At 33.1% G+C, this 18,978-nt stretch overlaps 1 protein-coding gene across 1 annotated transcript; it reads right to left on the reverse strand.

Annotated features, from left to right (window-relative positions):
• Window positions 1-51: 51 nt before the first annotated feature.
• Window positions 52-5,996, reverse strand: RBOHA (respiratory burst oxidase homolog A). The gene is made up of 12 exons (XM_011042011.1): window positions 5,188-5,996; window positions 4,900-5,059; window positions 4,738-4,786; window positions 4,476-4,589; window positions 3,921-4,343; window positions 3,446-3,829; window positions 3,260-3,355; window positions 3,054-3,169; window positions 2,875-2,977; window positions 2,588-2,658; window positions 1,096-1,652; window positions 52-553 (listed from the first exon to the last, which is right to left on the reverse strand). Exons 1-12 carry the CDS (start codon window positions 5,732-5,734, stop codon window positions 444-446), a joined length of 2,730 nt encoding a protein of 909 aa, XP_011040313.1. The 5' UTR covers window positions 5,735-5,996; the 3' UTR covers window positions 52-443.
• Window positions 5,997-18,978: the final 12,982 nt, after the last annotated feature.

The raw sequence follows: 18,978 nt of genomic DNA on the forward strand, positions 1-18,978 counted from the left end.
ATTCAATGAAATTATTAAATCAGAAAGGGCTTATATTGCCAAGCTCAATACTGGTATCAATATACATTACTAATTGATCTTATTATAATAAGTGCACTCTTCTATCCAAAAGTTAAAAAAAAGCTTTACATTTATTTCCCTCTTATATAGACATAGGTTAGCAACGAGCATGGCATACATTCGCTCATGCTCACGCTTTTCTTAATAACCCAAACTAATATGGTGGATGGCCCTCAATCAACCAACGCACTATCTTTTGCTTGCATTATAGCATACAAATATTCCATAGGTAATTCTAGAGCAAACTTAATAAAGAAGACATTATGACAAACATCGTGGTCCAATTGCAGGGGGCCAAATCTTCGGACGTGATGGACAGTGGGATTAGAGTGGAGCTTAAGAACTTGTCTGGCGTGTTTCTTCTCTTTTTAATCCTTTGAAACTTAGAAGTTTTCTTTGTGAAAATCAAACTTAGTGCTGGTCTTGTGAGAGAAATCCAAGGCTAGCTGGCGCAGCTCTTTTGTCAATGCTGGTGCCCCACAATAAAACACTCCTGCAATTGTGAATAGTTACAGGTATCTCAACTTCCATTTCTAAAAGTGATAAAGAATGCAGGCATAAACACTGTACGAAAGATTTGATTTGTTATCCTCAGAAAATATAGTAATATACCCAATCCTTCCTTTCTGGTATCAGTATCTTTCAACTTTCTTACTTGGACCCAGTAAAATATCTTTTTACTGCTAGAGAGAAAGGGTCATAAGGAACTTTAATGGATCATGCTAATGTTGATTTAATACGAGATAAACACTTAATGTAACTATCATCATCCTTTGCAAAAGCACTACTAACGTAATTATCATCATCCTTTGCAAAAGCACTAGCACTCACTTCAATATATTTTCTTTTTGAGAAAGTGACAAACATAGCAAACAAAGGCTTCTTTTTAAGCATAAAGAAGAGTTTATTTTTAAGAGCAAAGGGCTTAATTATGCAAAAGGAATGAACCAGTTCAAAAGAATATGTAAGCTTGCAGTATCAGATTTTAGTGTATATAGCACTTAATAAACTATGGGATAGGAGAAGTTCACTTACCAACCCGAGAATCAGGGTGGTTAAGCGCAGTGCGCTTGTAGACATTACGCCAATCAGGCTTGGCGAAGTGAGACTTGACTCGTGTGCCAGAGACAATGTCCACGCCATTCTTGGCATGATTAATGGACTGAAGCATGGCAATTAGAGCAGACCTTGCATCACCCTCTTCATAAACACTAGTACAGTAGTTGTGAAGCTCTATGACATGGTTATGGTCTAATTCAGCCACTTCATTCATAACCCCTTTAAACCAGTCAAAGGAACCTTGTTCTCTTGTCACCCAATAGAAGTATGCTCTCCTTGTCTTGAAGCTTTCTTTTCTTCTTTGTGCATTAGGGCTTTGATTTTTAGTTAATGGGCTATTGCCTGCCCCATCAGTACCATCTTCTAATGCTTTCTCTTCTTCCTCCATGGCCCTGATGTTACTCGCTATGTCCTTGACAATGCTGATCATTGGGGTTGCTCCAATTCCTAGACCAACGAGCAATAACACCTCATATTTCTTGTAGTCCTGTGCTGGCGCTCCATATGGACCGTCAATCAAGACTTTTGGGAAACTGCTCATGGTATAAAAAATCATCACATCATTATGCACAACCTTAACAGGAAACACTATTTTTTTCTAGGCAGACATCTTTCTTTGCTAGGGAATATCCATGTGAAAAAGGACTACTTGCAGTTCATTGATGCGCATCTACATCTCGCGGGGGACATTGTTTACATGTTTGTTACATGTCGTTTTCAACGATGGGGCAGGCTGTCCATGATGACAAATTAATCTCTATCGTTTCCGTGTCTAATAATGTCTAAAACTTGGATTATTGGATGTGCAAAACCTTTTAAAACACAGCCGGCATTATTTAACTAGACTAATTAAGCGCATGCACAAATGTTTTCTAAACTTGAAGTTTGTCAAGTAACCTAGCAAACTTTTTCTCTTCCTATCAATGATATTGCTAATCCCGCTTTCCTTTATTATAGTGCGGTAACGACAAATGATGCAAAGATACCACTCTGAAAAAGACAGCATTCTATAGTTCATATTCCCAGTGAAACAAACACTGATTGGTTTGGTGCTTCCCATTTGTTCATAACAGTGGACTAGTACACATGGCTGTACTCCATAGTTCTTATGTTTATGAAAGTAAGGTAGGTCTTATCTAGTAGCCCTTGATCGATTACTTGCATGCGAGGAAAGACCTTAACAGCAAATAGCTAAGATACACACAAAGTGAAGAAAGCACTTGCTCGCCTAGGGTAGGTATATCGGCAATAAGGTTGTGGCATCCAACTACTTAAGATTCGCTCTGGATCGAGATGTGTGACCTCATGTAATTAATGCTTGTCACGTATATGCATGCCATGATCCACAAACCCTCGCATTCCTTTCCTTTTGAAATGGTTTTGATATTATCATTCATCAAAAGGGATTTATATATTTTTTAGCTAGTAAATATACGTGAAAGAAAATATCATAAAAATTAATGCTCACTTTGGGCTGTGTCCTTGGAAGCAGTCAGCTCTGAGAAGTCCACTCTTCCCATTAGGAGATGGGTGGCATGCCTGAGAAAAAAAAAAACGAAATGCAACGGGAAATTAGCCACCATAAGCGGCATCGAAAGTTCAGCGGGAACGTTTTATGAAAAAAGAACAAAAAAATAAGTAAAGACACTTACGTTTTTTGCATATGTACAATCTTGGAAATAAACAGGACATAATATAGTAAGACTTTTTTTTTTCTTCTAGAAGAATAATAAATGCACTTATAAGAAAACACACCTCTGAGAACACTGTTCGAAGCTGCAGTGTCCAATCACCAAGAGTTCTGATATGAACGCTAAGGTAGTCATCTCCAGGGGCTGAAGTAATAGAGAATGGGTGCCTGTTGACATGTGATTTACCATGAGTATTTACAAATGGATAGCATAAGGGGTAGCGATATTTTGAAGTTTAACTACCATTCGAATGGAGAGACAGCAGAACAATTGACAAACATGTATTGCCCACTCTTGTATCTAAATCCCTGAGGCTTTGACATGTGAAGTGCCAGGACATTTCCAGGATAAATTGCCACCTTCAAAACAACCAGAAGAAATTAGCACAACTTCCAAAATCATTTCTGAAAAGTAACTAAGTTGATGTAAAAATGGTTAAAAATAGTTACTTTTTGTATGGTAACAGCCTTGATGCTTGATCTCAGTGCCCTAATGAATCTTTCACTCCCGTAAAGCATAACAGGAACTGTCAAGTACATCCAGGTCTGCCAATGGAGTTGGAGGTTCAAGGATGGACTGAGATTTGAATCAATGCAGTGTAATAAAAGAATACATGATAACTGAGAGGCACTTACCGTCTTCTTATACCATTCACGAGTCAGGTAAAGGTAATAACCGTGCACGATGAGCAGGGTGTAGACAATGACGAAGAGATGGTGAGAATACCAAAATGCATTGAAACCGGTGAGCTTCTTGAGCCATGTCGGCAAATTGAGCTTATTACGTCTGAACCAAGGGGTGGCTAGTGTGAACGCTATAGCCATCAACACTACCATGAGGATCCCAGTTACTCCTTCCTTGGACTTGACAAAATGCCAGTAACTTGAAGGTTGATCCCCGAAAAATTGCTGCATGAGCTCCCACTTTTCTTCACTTGCACGAAGAAGGCGAGGGAAATCACACGCTAGATGAGAAATCCCATGGATACCAACTCCAACTGCAACTCCAACTGCTATAACCTGAACAAGGACACCACCATTAGTTTCTGTGGTTCCAGTTTGGAAGACATTAAGCGTAGATACTAGAGGGTACGTAGATGCTAGACAGAACCTTGTGGAAATTGAGGTTGTCGTCAAAGGGAACCGCGACACCTAATTTGGTTTTGTTCCTGAGCCAGGTGAGAGTGTTTCGGCAGACAGGTAGTAGAATTAGAGCCATATTCAGTTTGAGTGTCTCAGCTGCACCCTTGGCCATGCATACACAATGGCCCATCACCACATACGCCGCTCTGCGTCGATACTGCACATACTTGTATGCAAATAGGCTAGCCATAACAGCAATCCATAGAGCCATTACCCAAACTCTCTGCCAGTTGTCTAATAAGAAATACCTGGTGCTTCTGCCCCATCTGTTTAATGGGTTGCTATCCAATGTGGGCTTAAGCTTCTGGCTTAGCATACGGCTCAGGTTTCGGCTTTCGCCTCCTACAGTCTGGCTTGGTCCTTGCAATAGAAGCATTTCCAGGTTCTCTATCTGTTTTGTTTTTAAAAAAAAATTAGTAACCACGCATCATTAATAAGAGCATCAACAATCTGCATAAAAAACAAACTCCAAACAAGTAGACCCTCAAGACATTAATAATGCTTTAAACTTGTGGTTTATTACCATGATGTATCCATGATTTTCTGGATCTAACTCTTCCATGATTAATGCTGCATATTCCTCAGCTTGTTTCTGGATATTTGACAGTTTATTTGCAGAAGCGCTAAGGGTAATGATCTGCATATAGAAATTGTCAAATTATCTTAGGCCAAATCCTTTTCTGACACCAGGCACATGCTTTGATTCAAGTCAAGTGTTTCATTCAAGAAAAAAAGGGTAAAACTAAAAAGAAATGTTCAGTAAGGCATTCAAAAGACGGCAGCACCTCTCTGACTTCCTCTTCTGTGATTCTGCCATCAGCATCTTTATCCACCCTGCATTTAACATCACTTGGTGTAAGTTTCAGCTTGAAATCAATACAAGTTGGAGGACTTTTTCATTAAAATGAAAGACATAATCTTTGAGTGAGAGAGAGAGATTCATTTACATGTCAAAGAAAGTTTGGAGCCTGGAGTCGAAACTTTGGTTGGAAATCTGTTCCCAGAATTCCCTCAGCTCAGCTTTGTTGATCGAATCACACTGTATATTCCGCTTCCTCGCAAGTGAACTGAACAGCTCTCCTGCAAACTCCTTTGACTCCTTCATTCCTGCCATTACACGAATTTTACACAGGCCCTTCAAAACTCAAAACTAACTAAAGCAAATAACATTCAGTCCAAACCAAACACATTCACATATCTACAAGTTAGAAGGAAGGAAATTTGCATTGAATTACCTATACATTCACAGAATCGCGCACGAGGAAGCAAGCCCTCAGTAGAAGCAGTAATTTCATCGAAACGCTTCTCCACAGCAGCCCATCCAGCACCACCATCAGTCTTGCTTATAAACTTTAGTCCTTTTAAAGCATGAGCAGCTGCAGATTTAGACCTGTCAAGGCGACCAGGAGGAGGCCTCTTTGAGAACGAAGTCAACCGTTTTATTTCATGAGAAACCTGTCTAATTCTTGCTGAAGCAGTTCTCACAACATTGGAAGCAGATCTTTTATCCGCACCTTTAGCAAGTAATGTCATCTCAGGATCTTCTTTGACGCCATGAGAAGGTTTAACACTGTGTAAAGCCACAAAATCATTTCGGACATCAAGAGTGATCTCCACGTATTGTTCATCCTTGGATGTGGCTGTTTCTGGTATATTAAACCTCGCACTCTTTTTTCCAGGTCTTTTATTAAGAGGTCCGCTCAATGGACCACTGTAAGCTACCCTTTCGCTCCCCGATAGCTCTGTATCGGAGTGATGATCTTCTCTACCCGTATCTTGCATCTGGGAGATTTTAAAATGACAAAATGTTTCAAGCTCTGTTTATGCGCGACAGTTTAAAAGAAGCAAGAAAAGAAGGGGAAACCCCAAATGTTGTTTAAAGCTGAATTCTAGTAGACTGCTGTAAGGAAAGAATGCAAAGACACAGAGTGGGAATTCTTGTCTTTTTCTTCCTCTCTCTGAGTATTGGATCTGTTAACTTCTGTCCCAAAGCGAGCCGTAACCTGTTATATAAATATTCTTGCAGAGACTCTGTGGCATTTTAGACAGAAAGACTGGCATGAACACGAAAAAAATATTAATTATGTCAGGCTAGTAATTGCGTTTAGATAACATAATTACTGTTCTTTTGGAACATACTTCATAATAATCACATTGAGATGAAATGAGCTGAACAGTTAAAAGTAATTATGAAAATATCAAAATAAAAATTAATTATGTTATCATTAAATTGACTATTAACACCATTTAATTTCATGTTGCCGATCAGGAAAGCTGATTAGAAGCTTCCTGTTTTCTCACATGCGCATGAACTCTAGTTTCTAGGTGTCCATACAGCTTGAACACTCCACGTTAGCTTTTGACAAAAATCTCCATCAAATTACTTCCAAATCAGTATTCTGCTGTTTCTATATTATTTACTTAGATGACTATAAGCTGTTGTCATTCATCAGAAGCTTGACAATGTTTTTCCGGTCTTCTTTTTACCGCCTTTTTTTTTTTTGCGAAACAACAATTAGGTAATCTGTCAATCTTTGCGTTCTTGATATGACTAATCGCAATTTCTTGCTTTAACCTGATGAAACATGCTGTGGTTGTCATGCAGTAACAATCTTGTAGTCTACTAGTAGTCTAGCATATGCACAACCATCTGACCTTGCAGAATCCATTTTGCAGACTCTCTCCATAGCAAGGAAAAATTACCACGTTAAAGATGGATTAACGACAAAGTAAACAACCGTCTTGTAAAGCAAGAGGAGCACCCAACAAAAAGCTTATGATCACTGTTATTAAACGCCTACCGACATGTAAGTTGACTTGGAACATGACTGACTTGATTCAGATATATAAAAATTCAATTTAGAAGTTGATGCAATCGAACAAACAAATTAACAAATCAAACCTGTTGATTTTTTTTATTTTTTTTCTATTTATTTTCGGTTTTTGTTTTTTTTATTGTCCTAAATCAACTCGCTGGATTCATCAGGCCTTACACCTTGTTAGGTTTAATATCTATGTTAAAACATGGTAAAATAAAAATAAAAATTACATGAGATAAAATATATAAAAGAAAATCATGAAACAAGATTTTATGAATATAGACCACCAGAACCTTATACCAAGAAAAAAACAGGACTTTATACACAAACAAAAAAACCTAGTAGTTTTTTTTTCATTACCAATTATCCCCTTATTAAGTCAACTATAAACATGTTTTTCATTATCTTTTTCCTTGTAACATTGAATAAGAACAGGGTTTTGATTGAGGAAAACATTCCCACTTGATTCACAAAGCACAAATGTGATGGTGCGCCACCACTTCCTAATTGTGCGAGTATATATTACAAATGGTCAAACAATGTGCCCTCGAGGTGGTTACACCATGTTAGGAGCATTTTTCTTTTAAAAATGTCTATTTTTTTTCCACATTTTAACAGTATTTTAAAAAAATTAATTTTTTTATTTATTTTAAATTAATATATTTTTATTATTTTCGAATTATTTTGATGGATTGATATCAAAAATAATTTTTAAAAAATAAAACAAATATCATTAACATATATTTTATTATAAAAATTATTTAAAAAACAATCATAATTAAAAGTTATTTGCCCGTTATAGCAGAGTATTTACAACTTCCCTCTTGTGTAAGTGTGAGTGCAAAATGATTTAAAAGGCCAAGTTTTGTTCATTTGGGATTGGAAATGGAATTTACATGCAAAGATTAGGATTCCACAAGAGATATATAGTAATAAGTGAAACAAATTGCTCCTTTTCTTGTTATCATTTGCTTGCAAAGTTATTAAACCAGCCTAGTCAGGTGGCACCATTTCGAGTATAAATAAAATTAACCTAGTTCAATATTATTAATCCCGTTAAAATCTACTTTTATTTCTTTTAAAAAAAACTCAAAACTATTTTTTTAACTTGTTTTTTTGTATAAATTAAACAGAAACTATTTTGGATTGTCTGGGGATTCATTTCTTAAAAACAAATAATAATTTTAGTGTTTCGATGTATTATAATTTTTATTTTTTTTATTAATATTAGTGTTTGAATCAATTTATATATATTTTAATTAATTTTATAAATTTTAAAATTAATAATTATATAAGTTATTAATAAACCTATGATTATTGATGCGGTGCATTACAATCCTACAATCTTGAGAGTACATGTACTAGGTATATGGATACAAGTAATTTCCATGAGGACTCAGCTCTAGCAACAAACCTCTAGAAGGTGATTTTTCCCGTGAATTTTCAAATCCCAGCTGGAGAGTGACTTGCGTTCGATGAACAGAACTGACACGTGAATGCTCTCTGATCGTCTAATTAAAAAAGAAGAAGAAGAAGAAGAAAAGCTTCTAAATGCATAAAGAAATGTATGGCCGTGCTACACACGGAACATGAATTAGTTTCCAACTATTATATTGTTACGCGTTATGTTAAAGAGTAGATAAATTTTTTAATGAAAAAAAAATTCTAGTGTTAAACAAATAAGTTATGAAATTAATATAATTTTATAAAAAATAAATAAAAAAAATTATAAAACTCAATTTACAATCTATTTAATATTTTAAAAATAAAAAATAAATAACTCAAGTCAATTCAAGTTATTTTATTTAACATGCAATATAAATTATGAGATATGAATAATATTTAAAATAAAATAAAATATGCAACTTAATTTTTAGTAGATTCAATGTTAAAGGTTGGAACAGAGAAAAAAACAAATTTACGAGACTAGAATAACTCCACAAGTAACAAGTTTAAAAAATTAAAAATTTTAATTTTTATATAATTTAATATTAAATGATGATATTAAAAAAAAATATTTTACTAATTTGATGAGTTAACCCGAATTTTTTTAATTAATTTTTTTATTTAGTTTAATTTGTTAATGTTAAATTTATTTGTATTTAATTATCAGATTTTTATGACATGTATTCCGGGCTTGACGAGTTAACCTGGTTCATTTTGGATGAACCCGTCAATTATTTTATTTTATTTAGCTATAAAACTTTTATGACTCGAATCCCAGGTTTGACAAGTTAACCTGATTTGAAAGGTTAACCCAGTTAATTTATATTTTTTTCCTTTTCTTCATTAATTTTTTTTCCTATTGATTTTTTTCTTTGTTTTTTCTTTTTAATTAATCTATTTAATTATTATATTTTTATAACATGATCTTGCATCCAGACTCACATCTAATGCTCCAGGGTTTGGTGTTGCAGCCAGATTCACTTAAACTTAAATTATGTAAGTTTAATGTTATTATTAATATTATAAATAGTATTCGTGGGTCAAGCGTTGCAATTAGACTCAAGACTTTTGAGTATATTTTTGCAAAAAGACCTAACACTCTTAAATCTTAATATTTTTTTTATATTTTTTTATGTAAAAAAAAATTAACCCATGGCATATACCTTTGTTTGTTTGTTTGTTTTTAAGCTTTTTATTGTGAATAACACAGTGCAATTCACAGTAAAAAAAACTTATGTTTTTAGTTTATTTTTTTTTGTTTATAGTTTCTTAATATTGATTTTTTTTTAATTATCAGGCTTTCATGATATGGATTCCGAGTTTGATGGTTTAACCCAATTGATTCAGAGTTTTTTTTTAAATTTTTTTCATTAGTTTTTTCCTTCCTGTAGATATTTTTCTCTTTAATTTTTTATTTTTAATTATTTTTTTTTAAAAAATTAGTTCATTAATATTAAAATTTTTTATTTAGTTACTATATTTTCATGACACGAATCCCATATTTGACAGGTTAATCTATTTTGACGAGTTAATTCAATTGATTCTGATTTTTTTTATTGATTTTTTTTTAATTCATCTATTTAATTGTCATATTTTTATGACACGATTTTATAGGCAGATCTAAATCCAATGCTATTGGATCTGGTATTGCAGTCATACCTACTTAAACTTGGATCATATAAGTTTAATGTTATTATTAATATTATAAATATTACTTTTAAGTTATATGTTGGAGTCAAATAAAAGAATATAGTTTTGTAAAAAAATCTAATATTTTTAAATTTTAAATTTTTAAATATTTTTTATATAAAATAAATTAATTTATAACATCGTGTGGAATATATAACTAGTATTTACTACTGGATGTGATTTAGGCACAGTTTTTAATATTTTGTTAATTAATAATAAACTCATTTTCAATGCTAAATTGATGCTAACAACTTCGGGATGGTAGGTGAAGATCCTCCAACTGTCCATTTCACTGTCCAACAAGGAATTGAGGAAGATCCCGACAAGTGCTTAGCATCTACACAAAAAATGAGTTTGACATTATCCTGAAACGCGGATTTGATTTGGTGAACTTGGAGAATATTTTGCTCAATTTGTTTTAGATACATATATCTCTAGCATGTGAGCTGTCCTGGATAGGCTTCTAAATTCTGTTTATTCAGTTTAAAAAATTCAAGTTAATGACGTGGGAGTTCTTCAACTGAATAGCTACTCTGTAGTATTTATTAATATCATGTGCTTTTTAAGTAAATATTAATTATAAATATGTTTGATTATTCTACAACAACATTTATTTTTATATATGCTAGTTTTGAAAAGGAATAGGAAGAGTCATTATTTTACAACAATAATTGTTTTTATACCAATCTTGAAAAAACAAATACACAAAAAATCGAAATCATGGAAAGCAAAAACCCTTTTTGCGTGAGGTTGTATGAAAAATACAAAAATAATTATTCATGGAATGTTGAGCAAATAATAAATAAGAATAGAATAAAATAAAAATGATAAAATCTTTATTATTTTGACCATTTCTTCTTTGAATGTTAATCCACGATTAATGTTGATAGTTTTCTTTTTCCTAAAGAAAAACAACATTTGTTATAACGTCTTAAATAGATTAATTATATTTTTTTATTATTAAAAAATAATAATAATAAGCAATCATAACAACGCTAATTATTTTTTTATTAATTTTGAAAATATAAGAAAAAAGTCAAAATCAGAAAAAAAAGAAGAAAATCGTTATTGTTTTTGTGGGTTTGTATGAAAAATAAAAAAAATATAATTAATTATTCTTTTAAAAATGATATTGACAAAATAACAAAATAATAAACATCGGGAAAAAATAAAGAAAATGAAAAACTTAAAAAAAAAAAAAAAAACAGGGCGAGGAAAGGGGCGGTCTACCCCTCCTCAATATTCAGGGACTTTGTTGCCGCACAAATTAAGCTTGGAAACCTTTTCATACAAACTTTTAATTTCAAGGACTCAAATGTAAAAAAATGCATATTTTTTTTTCAAATCATTTATCAAATGGGTATCAATAAGTAAAAAAGAAAACCCATTAAACGATCGATTCCAAGCATAGCTATAACAAAATCATATTTAGTTTTAGCTTCTTTATGACTATAATTTGTCCAACTTAGCTTTGATATATATATGTTCTATAATAACAGGAGTTGACCCTTCGTACTTGCCTATGCTATGCCGCTTTGCAGCTGGCATGGGGCATGCCATTTTTGAGGCATTGTTAGTTTTGATACAGAGGTGTCCATGTCTGCAAATTATAATGCGATAGAAAGTACTCAAGGAGCAATGGACTTGCTCAACGTGTAAGAGCAACGCACTCACACTTGGTGGGTGGATTTGGTTGGACTTGGGCGTAACTTGGGTCTCGATCTATTTTTAACTTTCTAGGTCATGACTCATGAGTCCAGGAGAAGATGGCAAATACTACGTATATATAGATAGCAGCTGTATCAGTTTCTCTGGTCAAGGAAGCTAAAGGGTGGTGGGATCTTGAAGCCATACTCAAATTGAATGTAGAAGAGCAGTGGTTTCTTGCGAATTCGATCGTTTCCGATATATGAATATTGACATGATTTTAACAATTGTATGCATGCGAGAGTGATGTCATTTCGAGTACTTGAATGAGAACATACCACTCGATAATTATAAAAAGAGATATTTCATAAATATTACATAAGAGGGACGTAATCCCACTACAAGAAACTAGTCTAGTTTCCTACAATTCTTCAATGTCACTGTGGTTTTCCTATTGGTATAAGACGTTTCAAGTCGAATCAGAATCTTGATATGGCCGAGTGCTCTTGTCATTTATTCCCAAGAATCTAATATCAGTGTCAAGTAATAAGATAATATTTGAGTTTCACTACGACCAACATACTTTACAAGCATAGTGATCTGCAAACATTAGGAGGTTCATTAAGTAATATGATGTTGTCCCATCTTTTCTTTTATGTGTTAGTACTTCCATAAGATCAGTACTCCTTGCTCCTGTTACGTTAGATAAGCGGTAAAAAGCCAATCTAGGACACAAAGATTTCCCTAACTTGAATCTTATCTCTTATGTCCCCAGCCTACATGCAAGTATATGATCAATAGGAGATATTGAATTGACGGGCTCTTTTTTATGATTTGATTCTTGAAAGAAACCATGCACTCGTAGATCACGTTTAAAGAAGTGTCCATATCATAAAAAATTACTCCCATAATATTTTTTTATTTTTTTGATATTTTTATTCCTAATTTACCTTCAAGTTTAAACTCCAAATCCTAGTTGACTTCATATATATTCTGTTCTTTATTGATTCCTAAGATCTTAACTCTTCAGAACTCATATCTTGCTTCCTATTCTTTTGTTTGTAAGCATTACAATATCCGATGTTTCTATAACTATCTTCTACAGGTGTTTTACTCAAGTTCATGCAATTTTTCTTCCCTTTTCTTTGTTTCCGAGGCTCGCATGCATGTTTTAATTTACTCCTATTCATTTATTTCTAGGATTTACAGATATTTTTTTCCACTTCAATTAACAGTATTATAATATCCTACATTTGTATAACTATATATCTTCCATAACTACTTAATTAGTTTAATACAAAAAAAGAATTGACTTATATACATAATTACTTCACTATATAATCCTCATTACATGTCCCCTCATATGGCTTCACGATACTCTAATGACACGACTTATTAACTACGTCAATAGTCGACGCACGTAAGGAATTATTAGTGTTTGCATATGATTTTCCTGTTCTATGTTTATGATTGAACAAGAATATAACATTCGATCACAGTACCAGAAGATGCTCTATAATTTTTATTGGAAAAAAAATTCCATTATTAAGGATGCTACGTGGGAAAGAAAAACAAAAAAAAAGGGGACTGGACCTTCATTTTCTACGCACATTAATAGAATATCATAACCACCAATTAATATTATATACAACCCAACTACATTAACAGAATTCTCACTCTGTATTCAGTATAGTTGAAGAAAAAAAAAATTATATCTAACATCTTATACTTTTATTTAATTATTATACGTACCTAATACCTTTTAAATGAATATAAACTAAACTATAAAATATTTTTATTTTATTAACTTGGGTGTTTGGGTTAGCTTGCACATACCTTAACTAATTTTATAAACTTTAAAGTTAATAATTATACAACCATATGGCTCAAACTTGAAATTATAGATGGAATAAATCCTTTAATTTCAAACTCTCGCTACTAGATCATTTCTAAGATGGTTATTACAGAATGTATAGTTAACTAGGATGTAAATAGATACATGCACAATAAATAAAGTTTAAATTTTAAAGTGTAATTTTCTAAACATTAGTAGATAAATACAATTTTAACAAATATTTATCCTAAGAAATCAATGCATTTTATGATCCTAATAAAATAACAAATATTGCAGTACTAAACATTAGGAGCTAATTGTGTGAACTCATAGATTATATCAATTATTTTTATTAAAATAATATTTTATTTTTTAAAGGTATATAAATATTGATTTAGTTAAGTTTTATCTCAAGTCAACTACTCCTAACTACTACTAAATTACTAAGAACTTAAATAAATGAGAATATAACATTCGATCACACCAGAAGATGTTCTATAATTTTTATTGGAAAAAAATTCCATTATTAAGGATGCTACGTGGGAAAGAAAAACAAAAAAAAAGGGTTGCTGGACCTTCATTTTCTACGCACATTAATGGAATATCATAGCCACCAATTAATATTATATACAACCCAACTACATTAACAGAATTCTCACTCTGTATTCAGTATAGTTGAAGAAAAAAAATTATACCTAACATCTTCTACTTTGATTGAATTATTATACTTCCCTAATACCTTTTAAATGAATTTAACCTAAAATATATATTTTTATTTTTATTTTTTATTAACATGGATTGTTCGAATCAGTTTGCACGTACTTCAACTAATTTTACAAGTTTTAAAATTAACAATCATATAAACTTTTAGTGGCTATCATATAAGCAACCACATGACTTGAACTTGAAATTACAGAGAAAGCAAACCCTTGAATTCCAAACTCTTATTACCTGAATGTTTATTAAAAAATGATATAGTTAGTTAGGATGTAAACAGATACATGCACAACGAACAAAGTTTGAATTTTAAAGTGTAATTTTTAAAAAATTAATAAATAAATACAATTTGAAAAAAATATTTATCCTAACAAATCAATGCATTTTATGATCCTAATAAAATAACAAATATTGCAGTATTAAACATTAACAGGTAATTGTGTGAACTTGTAGATTATACCAATTATTTTGATTAAAATAATATTTTATTTTTTAAAGGTATATAAACATTGATTTAGTTAGGTTTTATCTCACGTCAACTACTAAATTACTAAGAACTTAAATAAATCAAACAGATTTTACGGGTTTAGTACGTAATTTAATTAAATTAAAAAGTTAATCCAAATCAGATTTAAGTTTTTGAAATTAACCCATCATCAAACTGATTAGATTAACATCTCAATACAGGAAGTATAAATTATAAAGCACCACTAGAATGAATCTTAAATCAGCAGAACTTATATAGCTAGAATTACAAGAACAAATTAAGGCAACCCCCTTCTCATCTTGGCTAGTTTTCTGAAGGGATAGCGTGATATAATCACCAAAATTTCGTTTCTAACTATCATTAGATATAATTGATGCCTTTAATAATGAATTCTGGCTACCAACAATGATACAAGAATTTATTTGAAGTGTACAAACGGGCCTAAGCACGGACTTATCAACCCTGCAGCCTGAAACCCTACACAGCCTACCACAAACCCATCACCCTAACGGGCCTAAGCACGGACGTATCAACCCTGAAGCCTGAAACCCTACACAGCCTCCCACAAACCCATCACCCGTGCCCATAAAAACGACACCACCTTAAACTCCCAACGACACCCTCCCGAAATTTATATCTCTCACATTTCCAATCAGATCCCCAACTCCCGAAATTTATCTCTCACATTTCCAATCAGATCCCCAAATTAATTATACTTACATTCGATTGGTGAGCTCTACCCGTATAATCCAACAAGATATGGCTATGAAAATCCGAGTGTACCATATGAATCATGGTACGTGGGAGCTAGCCCAAAATGCACGAGCAGGAGCCCGGATGTATCAATTCTACGTTACACTCTACTAGAACGAAGACCAGTTCAGCTCAACTACGAGCTCAAGAGCAAACACGACCCCTGGTTAGAACTTCACTGCTCTCAAATTCCCATACAGGAAGGGGGAAAACCTGCCATGAAAGATTCAGAATTATCCTCCCGAGATAAACATTGAAGATTTGTTGCAAAACAATACGAGGATACTTTGTTGAAATTCGATTATACCTCTCCTCTTGGCTAGTATTTTCAAGGGCTGGTGCTATAATCACCAAATTTTCAATTCTAACTAACACCACTATATTTCTCACCTGCAATCTAATTGATGCCTTTAATAGTGCATTCTACTTAAGACTCATCAATCATATGTAGGTGATTTTTAAGCTTATTAAAGAAAAACTCTCGGTATTATAACTATTTTGATATTTTTTATATTAAAATAAATATGTTACATGATGCGGATTCATAATATTACAATATCGATGCGGAATATATATTATTACTATCTTGATATTTGTGGTAATGAGGGGCGTTGTGGTTTAGGGGGTCGAATTGAAGTTTGGTTGAAGAGAGATTGATTTTTTTGAGTCTGCAGGACAATTGCGGGTTGCTTTTAAGGAGGAGAGTGTTACGAAGCCGAATGAAGTTTGGTTGAAGAGAGACTGATTTTTTTGAGTCTGCAGGACAATTGCGAGGATCAGTACTGTCCAGTGGGGTAGAAACAAGAGGGTTTTTGCTATCCAGGAAGATGAGATTATGGTTCCAGATTTTGGTTTTTGGAGGTGGAAATGTGGGGATGTTATTGAGACGGGCAGCTTTCTGTTGAGTCGGTATAGAGATGTGTTGCATAGTGATGACCCCATATCTTACACTCTGCAATACAATCTACCAGATACTGGAATGGATGTGCTTTGTGTTTGTATTTTTTTAGATTAATGTGATTGTTCAGATCAATTTGCGCGCATCATAACTAATACCAAAGATGCTTTATGTTTGTATTGAAATACTCTGTTGGTGTTGCCATAAGTGATAAAAGCAGATTCCTTGTTCAAGAGGAAAAAGAGGTGCGGTGGGGTGCTTAGAACTTGCAAATTGATAAGGATATCCAAACTGATAGAGCGAAGAATGAGGGAGACAGTGTGTGTTGAACCCTTTACGTCAAAAAGACATTGCTACAGCCCATTCTGAGAGTTGTGTTGACAATGCTGGTAAGACTTCCTCATTGAATACTGTGGCTAATTAGGAGAATGCACCTGGTGCCAACAGCTTTACACCTACTCTTGGAAAAACTGTGGTCTACGTTGAAGAATTGATACTCTCTCTCTCTTTTCTGATGTCCATCCTATTCTCAAGGCTCGCCTTCAATTGGATTTTTCAATGCACAATTTCTGGCTGAGTTTTCAGCAGGAAAACTATTATGATAACTCTTTGATTCTGAAGAATCTGTCCAGAGGTAATACGAATGCTCTCTGCTGCAACCACTGAGGAAAAACTGTAAGTCGTACTTTTTTGGATTCACTTGTTCATTGATTCCTCAACAGTGGGGCTGCTGGAGTGCTAGTCAAGAGTTGAGAAACCCATTATGAACTTGGGATCATTTTCATCTTCCCTCCAACAGAGACAAGGGGCATTGTCAACAAAGATTGTGCAAACCTGGATGACATTGTTTTGCCATTTGTTGTGTCAGCTCCGAAGTATGGACCGGCAGATCGACCAGCAACAGCAAGTGCTATGAGAGAGGCATTAGCTGTACTTACTGAGCTAGAGAGAGACAGACTCATATCAGAGGAAATGATAGAAGAGATTCCAGATGAAGAGGAGGAAGCAGTCGAGGCGACTTATTATGTTGTAGAGGAGAAAGCTTATGCTCAGATGCAATGGAACCAGGTTGATTCATCTCAGAGCTGTTGATCCCTATCCAATCCAGATTCACAAAGATTTTTCACCAATAAGAGCAGAACCTTGTAAATTTATGTGAAATGTTGGTAACCTGACATATTCATTCAGGTTCCCGGTAAGTTACAGAAAACTGTTAATAATAGAAGACGATAGAGATTTGTTTTCAAAATTTGTTGTTGTATAGAAATTAGACACATGTAGTGAGAGGCTAATGGAATTAGCCTGGCCAATTCAGATATGCAACAGAGGATGGTGACTGTATAGGTTAATTTTTTAATAGGGGATGTTGTCAATAATGTTGTTATAGGTGTATTCATTGCAAGTAATTCCTTGTATTGGTTAATTTTTCAATAGGGGATTTGTAATAAAAACTAAAATCTCAATTTAATTCATGGTAAATATTGTTAGACAGACTCGTACTACTCTCAGCATTAGGTTTGGATGCAAAAATCAATTTGGATTTGCCTTAAAAAGTGAGTTTCTTATGAATTTACTTCATGGAAACTGCTTATGAGCAGGCTGAGGAGCCTGAGGAGGCTCTCATTTTGTTCGAAGAGTTGCAGTAAGAAGAGGATCTTCTTGCAGTTTTGGTTACTGCAGTGACCGTTGCCTCTGCTATTGCTCAGTCAGGAGATGTTAAAGAAGCCTAAGTCAGAGCACGGTGATGCTGTTCGTCAATCATTGATTGAGGAGTTGTGTTGGTAACTCAATTTTAGCCATGAATGCAAAATGTTGAATGTGGAAAAGGCACGTTTGGTTTTTGATATGATGGTGGACAGAGAAGTTACCTCATGGAATTCTATGCTTTCTGGCTATACTCAGACTGGACAAGCCAGTGAAGCTCTGCTATTTTTTTGATGAGATGCGTGATTCTGATTGGGAGCCTAGTCCTGTTACGGCATTGATCATGGTTTCAGCCTGGTTGCTTATCTGGGTTCTCTCCATCTTGGAAGAAAATCCCATGATTTCGGAGTATGGCATGCATGGACACGGGAAGCTACGTCGTTTTAATTTAATTCCATCCTTATCAAACTTAATTGTCAATTTTATATATATATATATTAACTCTTAATTCATCAATAACTTTTTATTTTTTTTAATTTAACATCTAATTTAATCAATTTTGAATCCTATCTTTAATTTCATTTTGATTCTTGATTTTGGATATTCTTAATCAAGATTAAAATCATCAAATTTTAATATTTATACAATTAAGTTTATATTATGATCAAATTAATTCTTATAAATTGTAATTTGACTTTCAAATTTTATTTTTTTTTATTAAAGTTTAAATTGATTTAAAATTTATTTTTCTTGTAATTATATCCTTAAATATCAAATTTTGAATTACTCTTTTTTAAATTGAATTTCTTTATTAATAAAATTTTTATAAGTTAAAAATATACTGTCAAATTTTAATCTTTATATATTTGATACTCGTCAATCAATTTTTAACTATTTTGTAGGTATTATAGTATATATATTTTGATTTTTTCTAATAATTATATATATATATATATATATATATATTTTTTTTTAATGAGTACCCTAAAACATGGATAACAACAGGGGGGATATTGTAATAGAGCAAATCGGCACCATCACTTTCAAGGAGGTACCTCTCATGTAAGGACCACCGGTGAACCGTGGATCCGG

Source organism: Populus euphratica, unplaced genomic scaffold (assembly GCF_000495115.2).
Source record: "Populus euphratica unplaced genomic scaffold, PopEup_1.0 scaffold133.1, whole genome shotgun sequence".
Lineage (NCBI taxonomy): Eukaryota > Viridiplantae > Streptophyta > Magnoliopsida > Malpighiales > Salicaceae > Populus > Populus euphratica.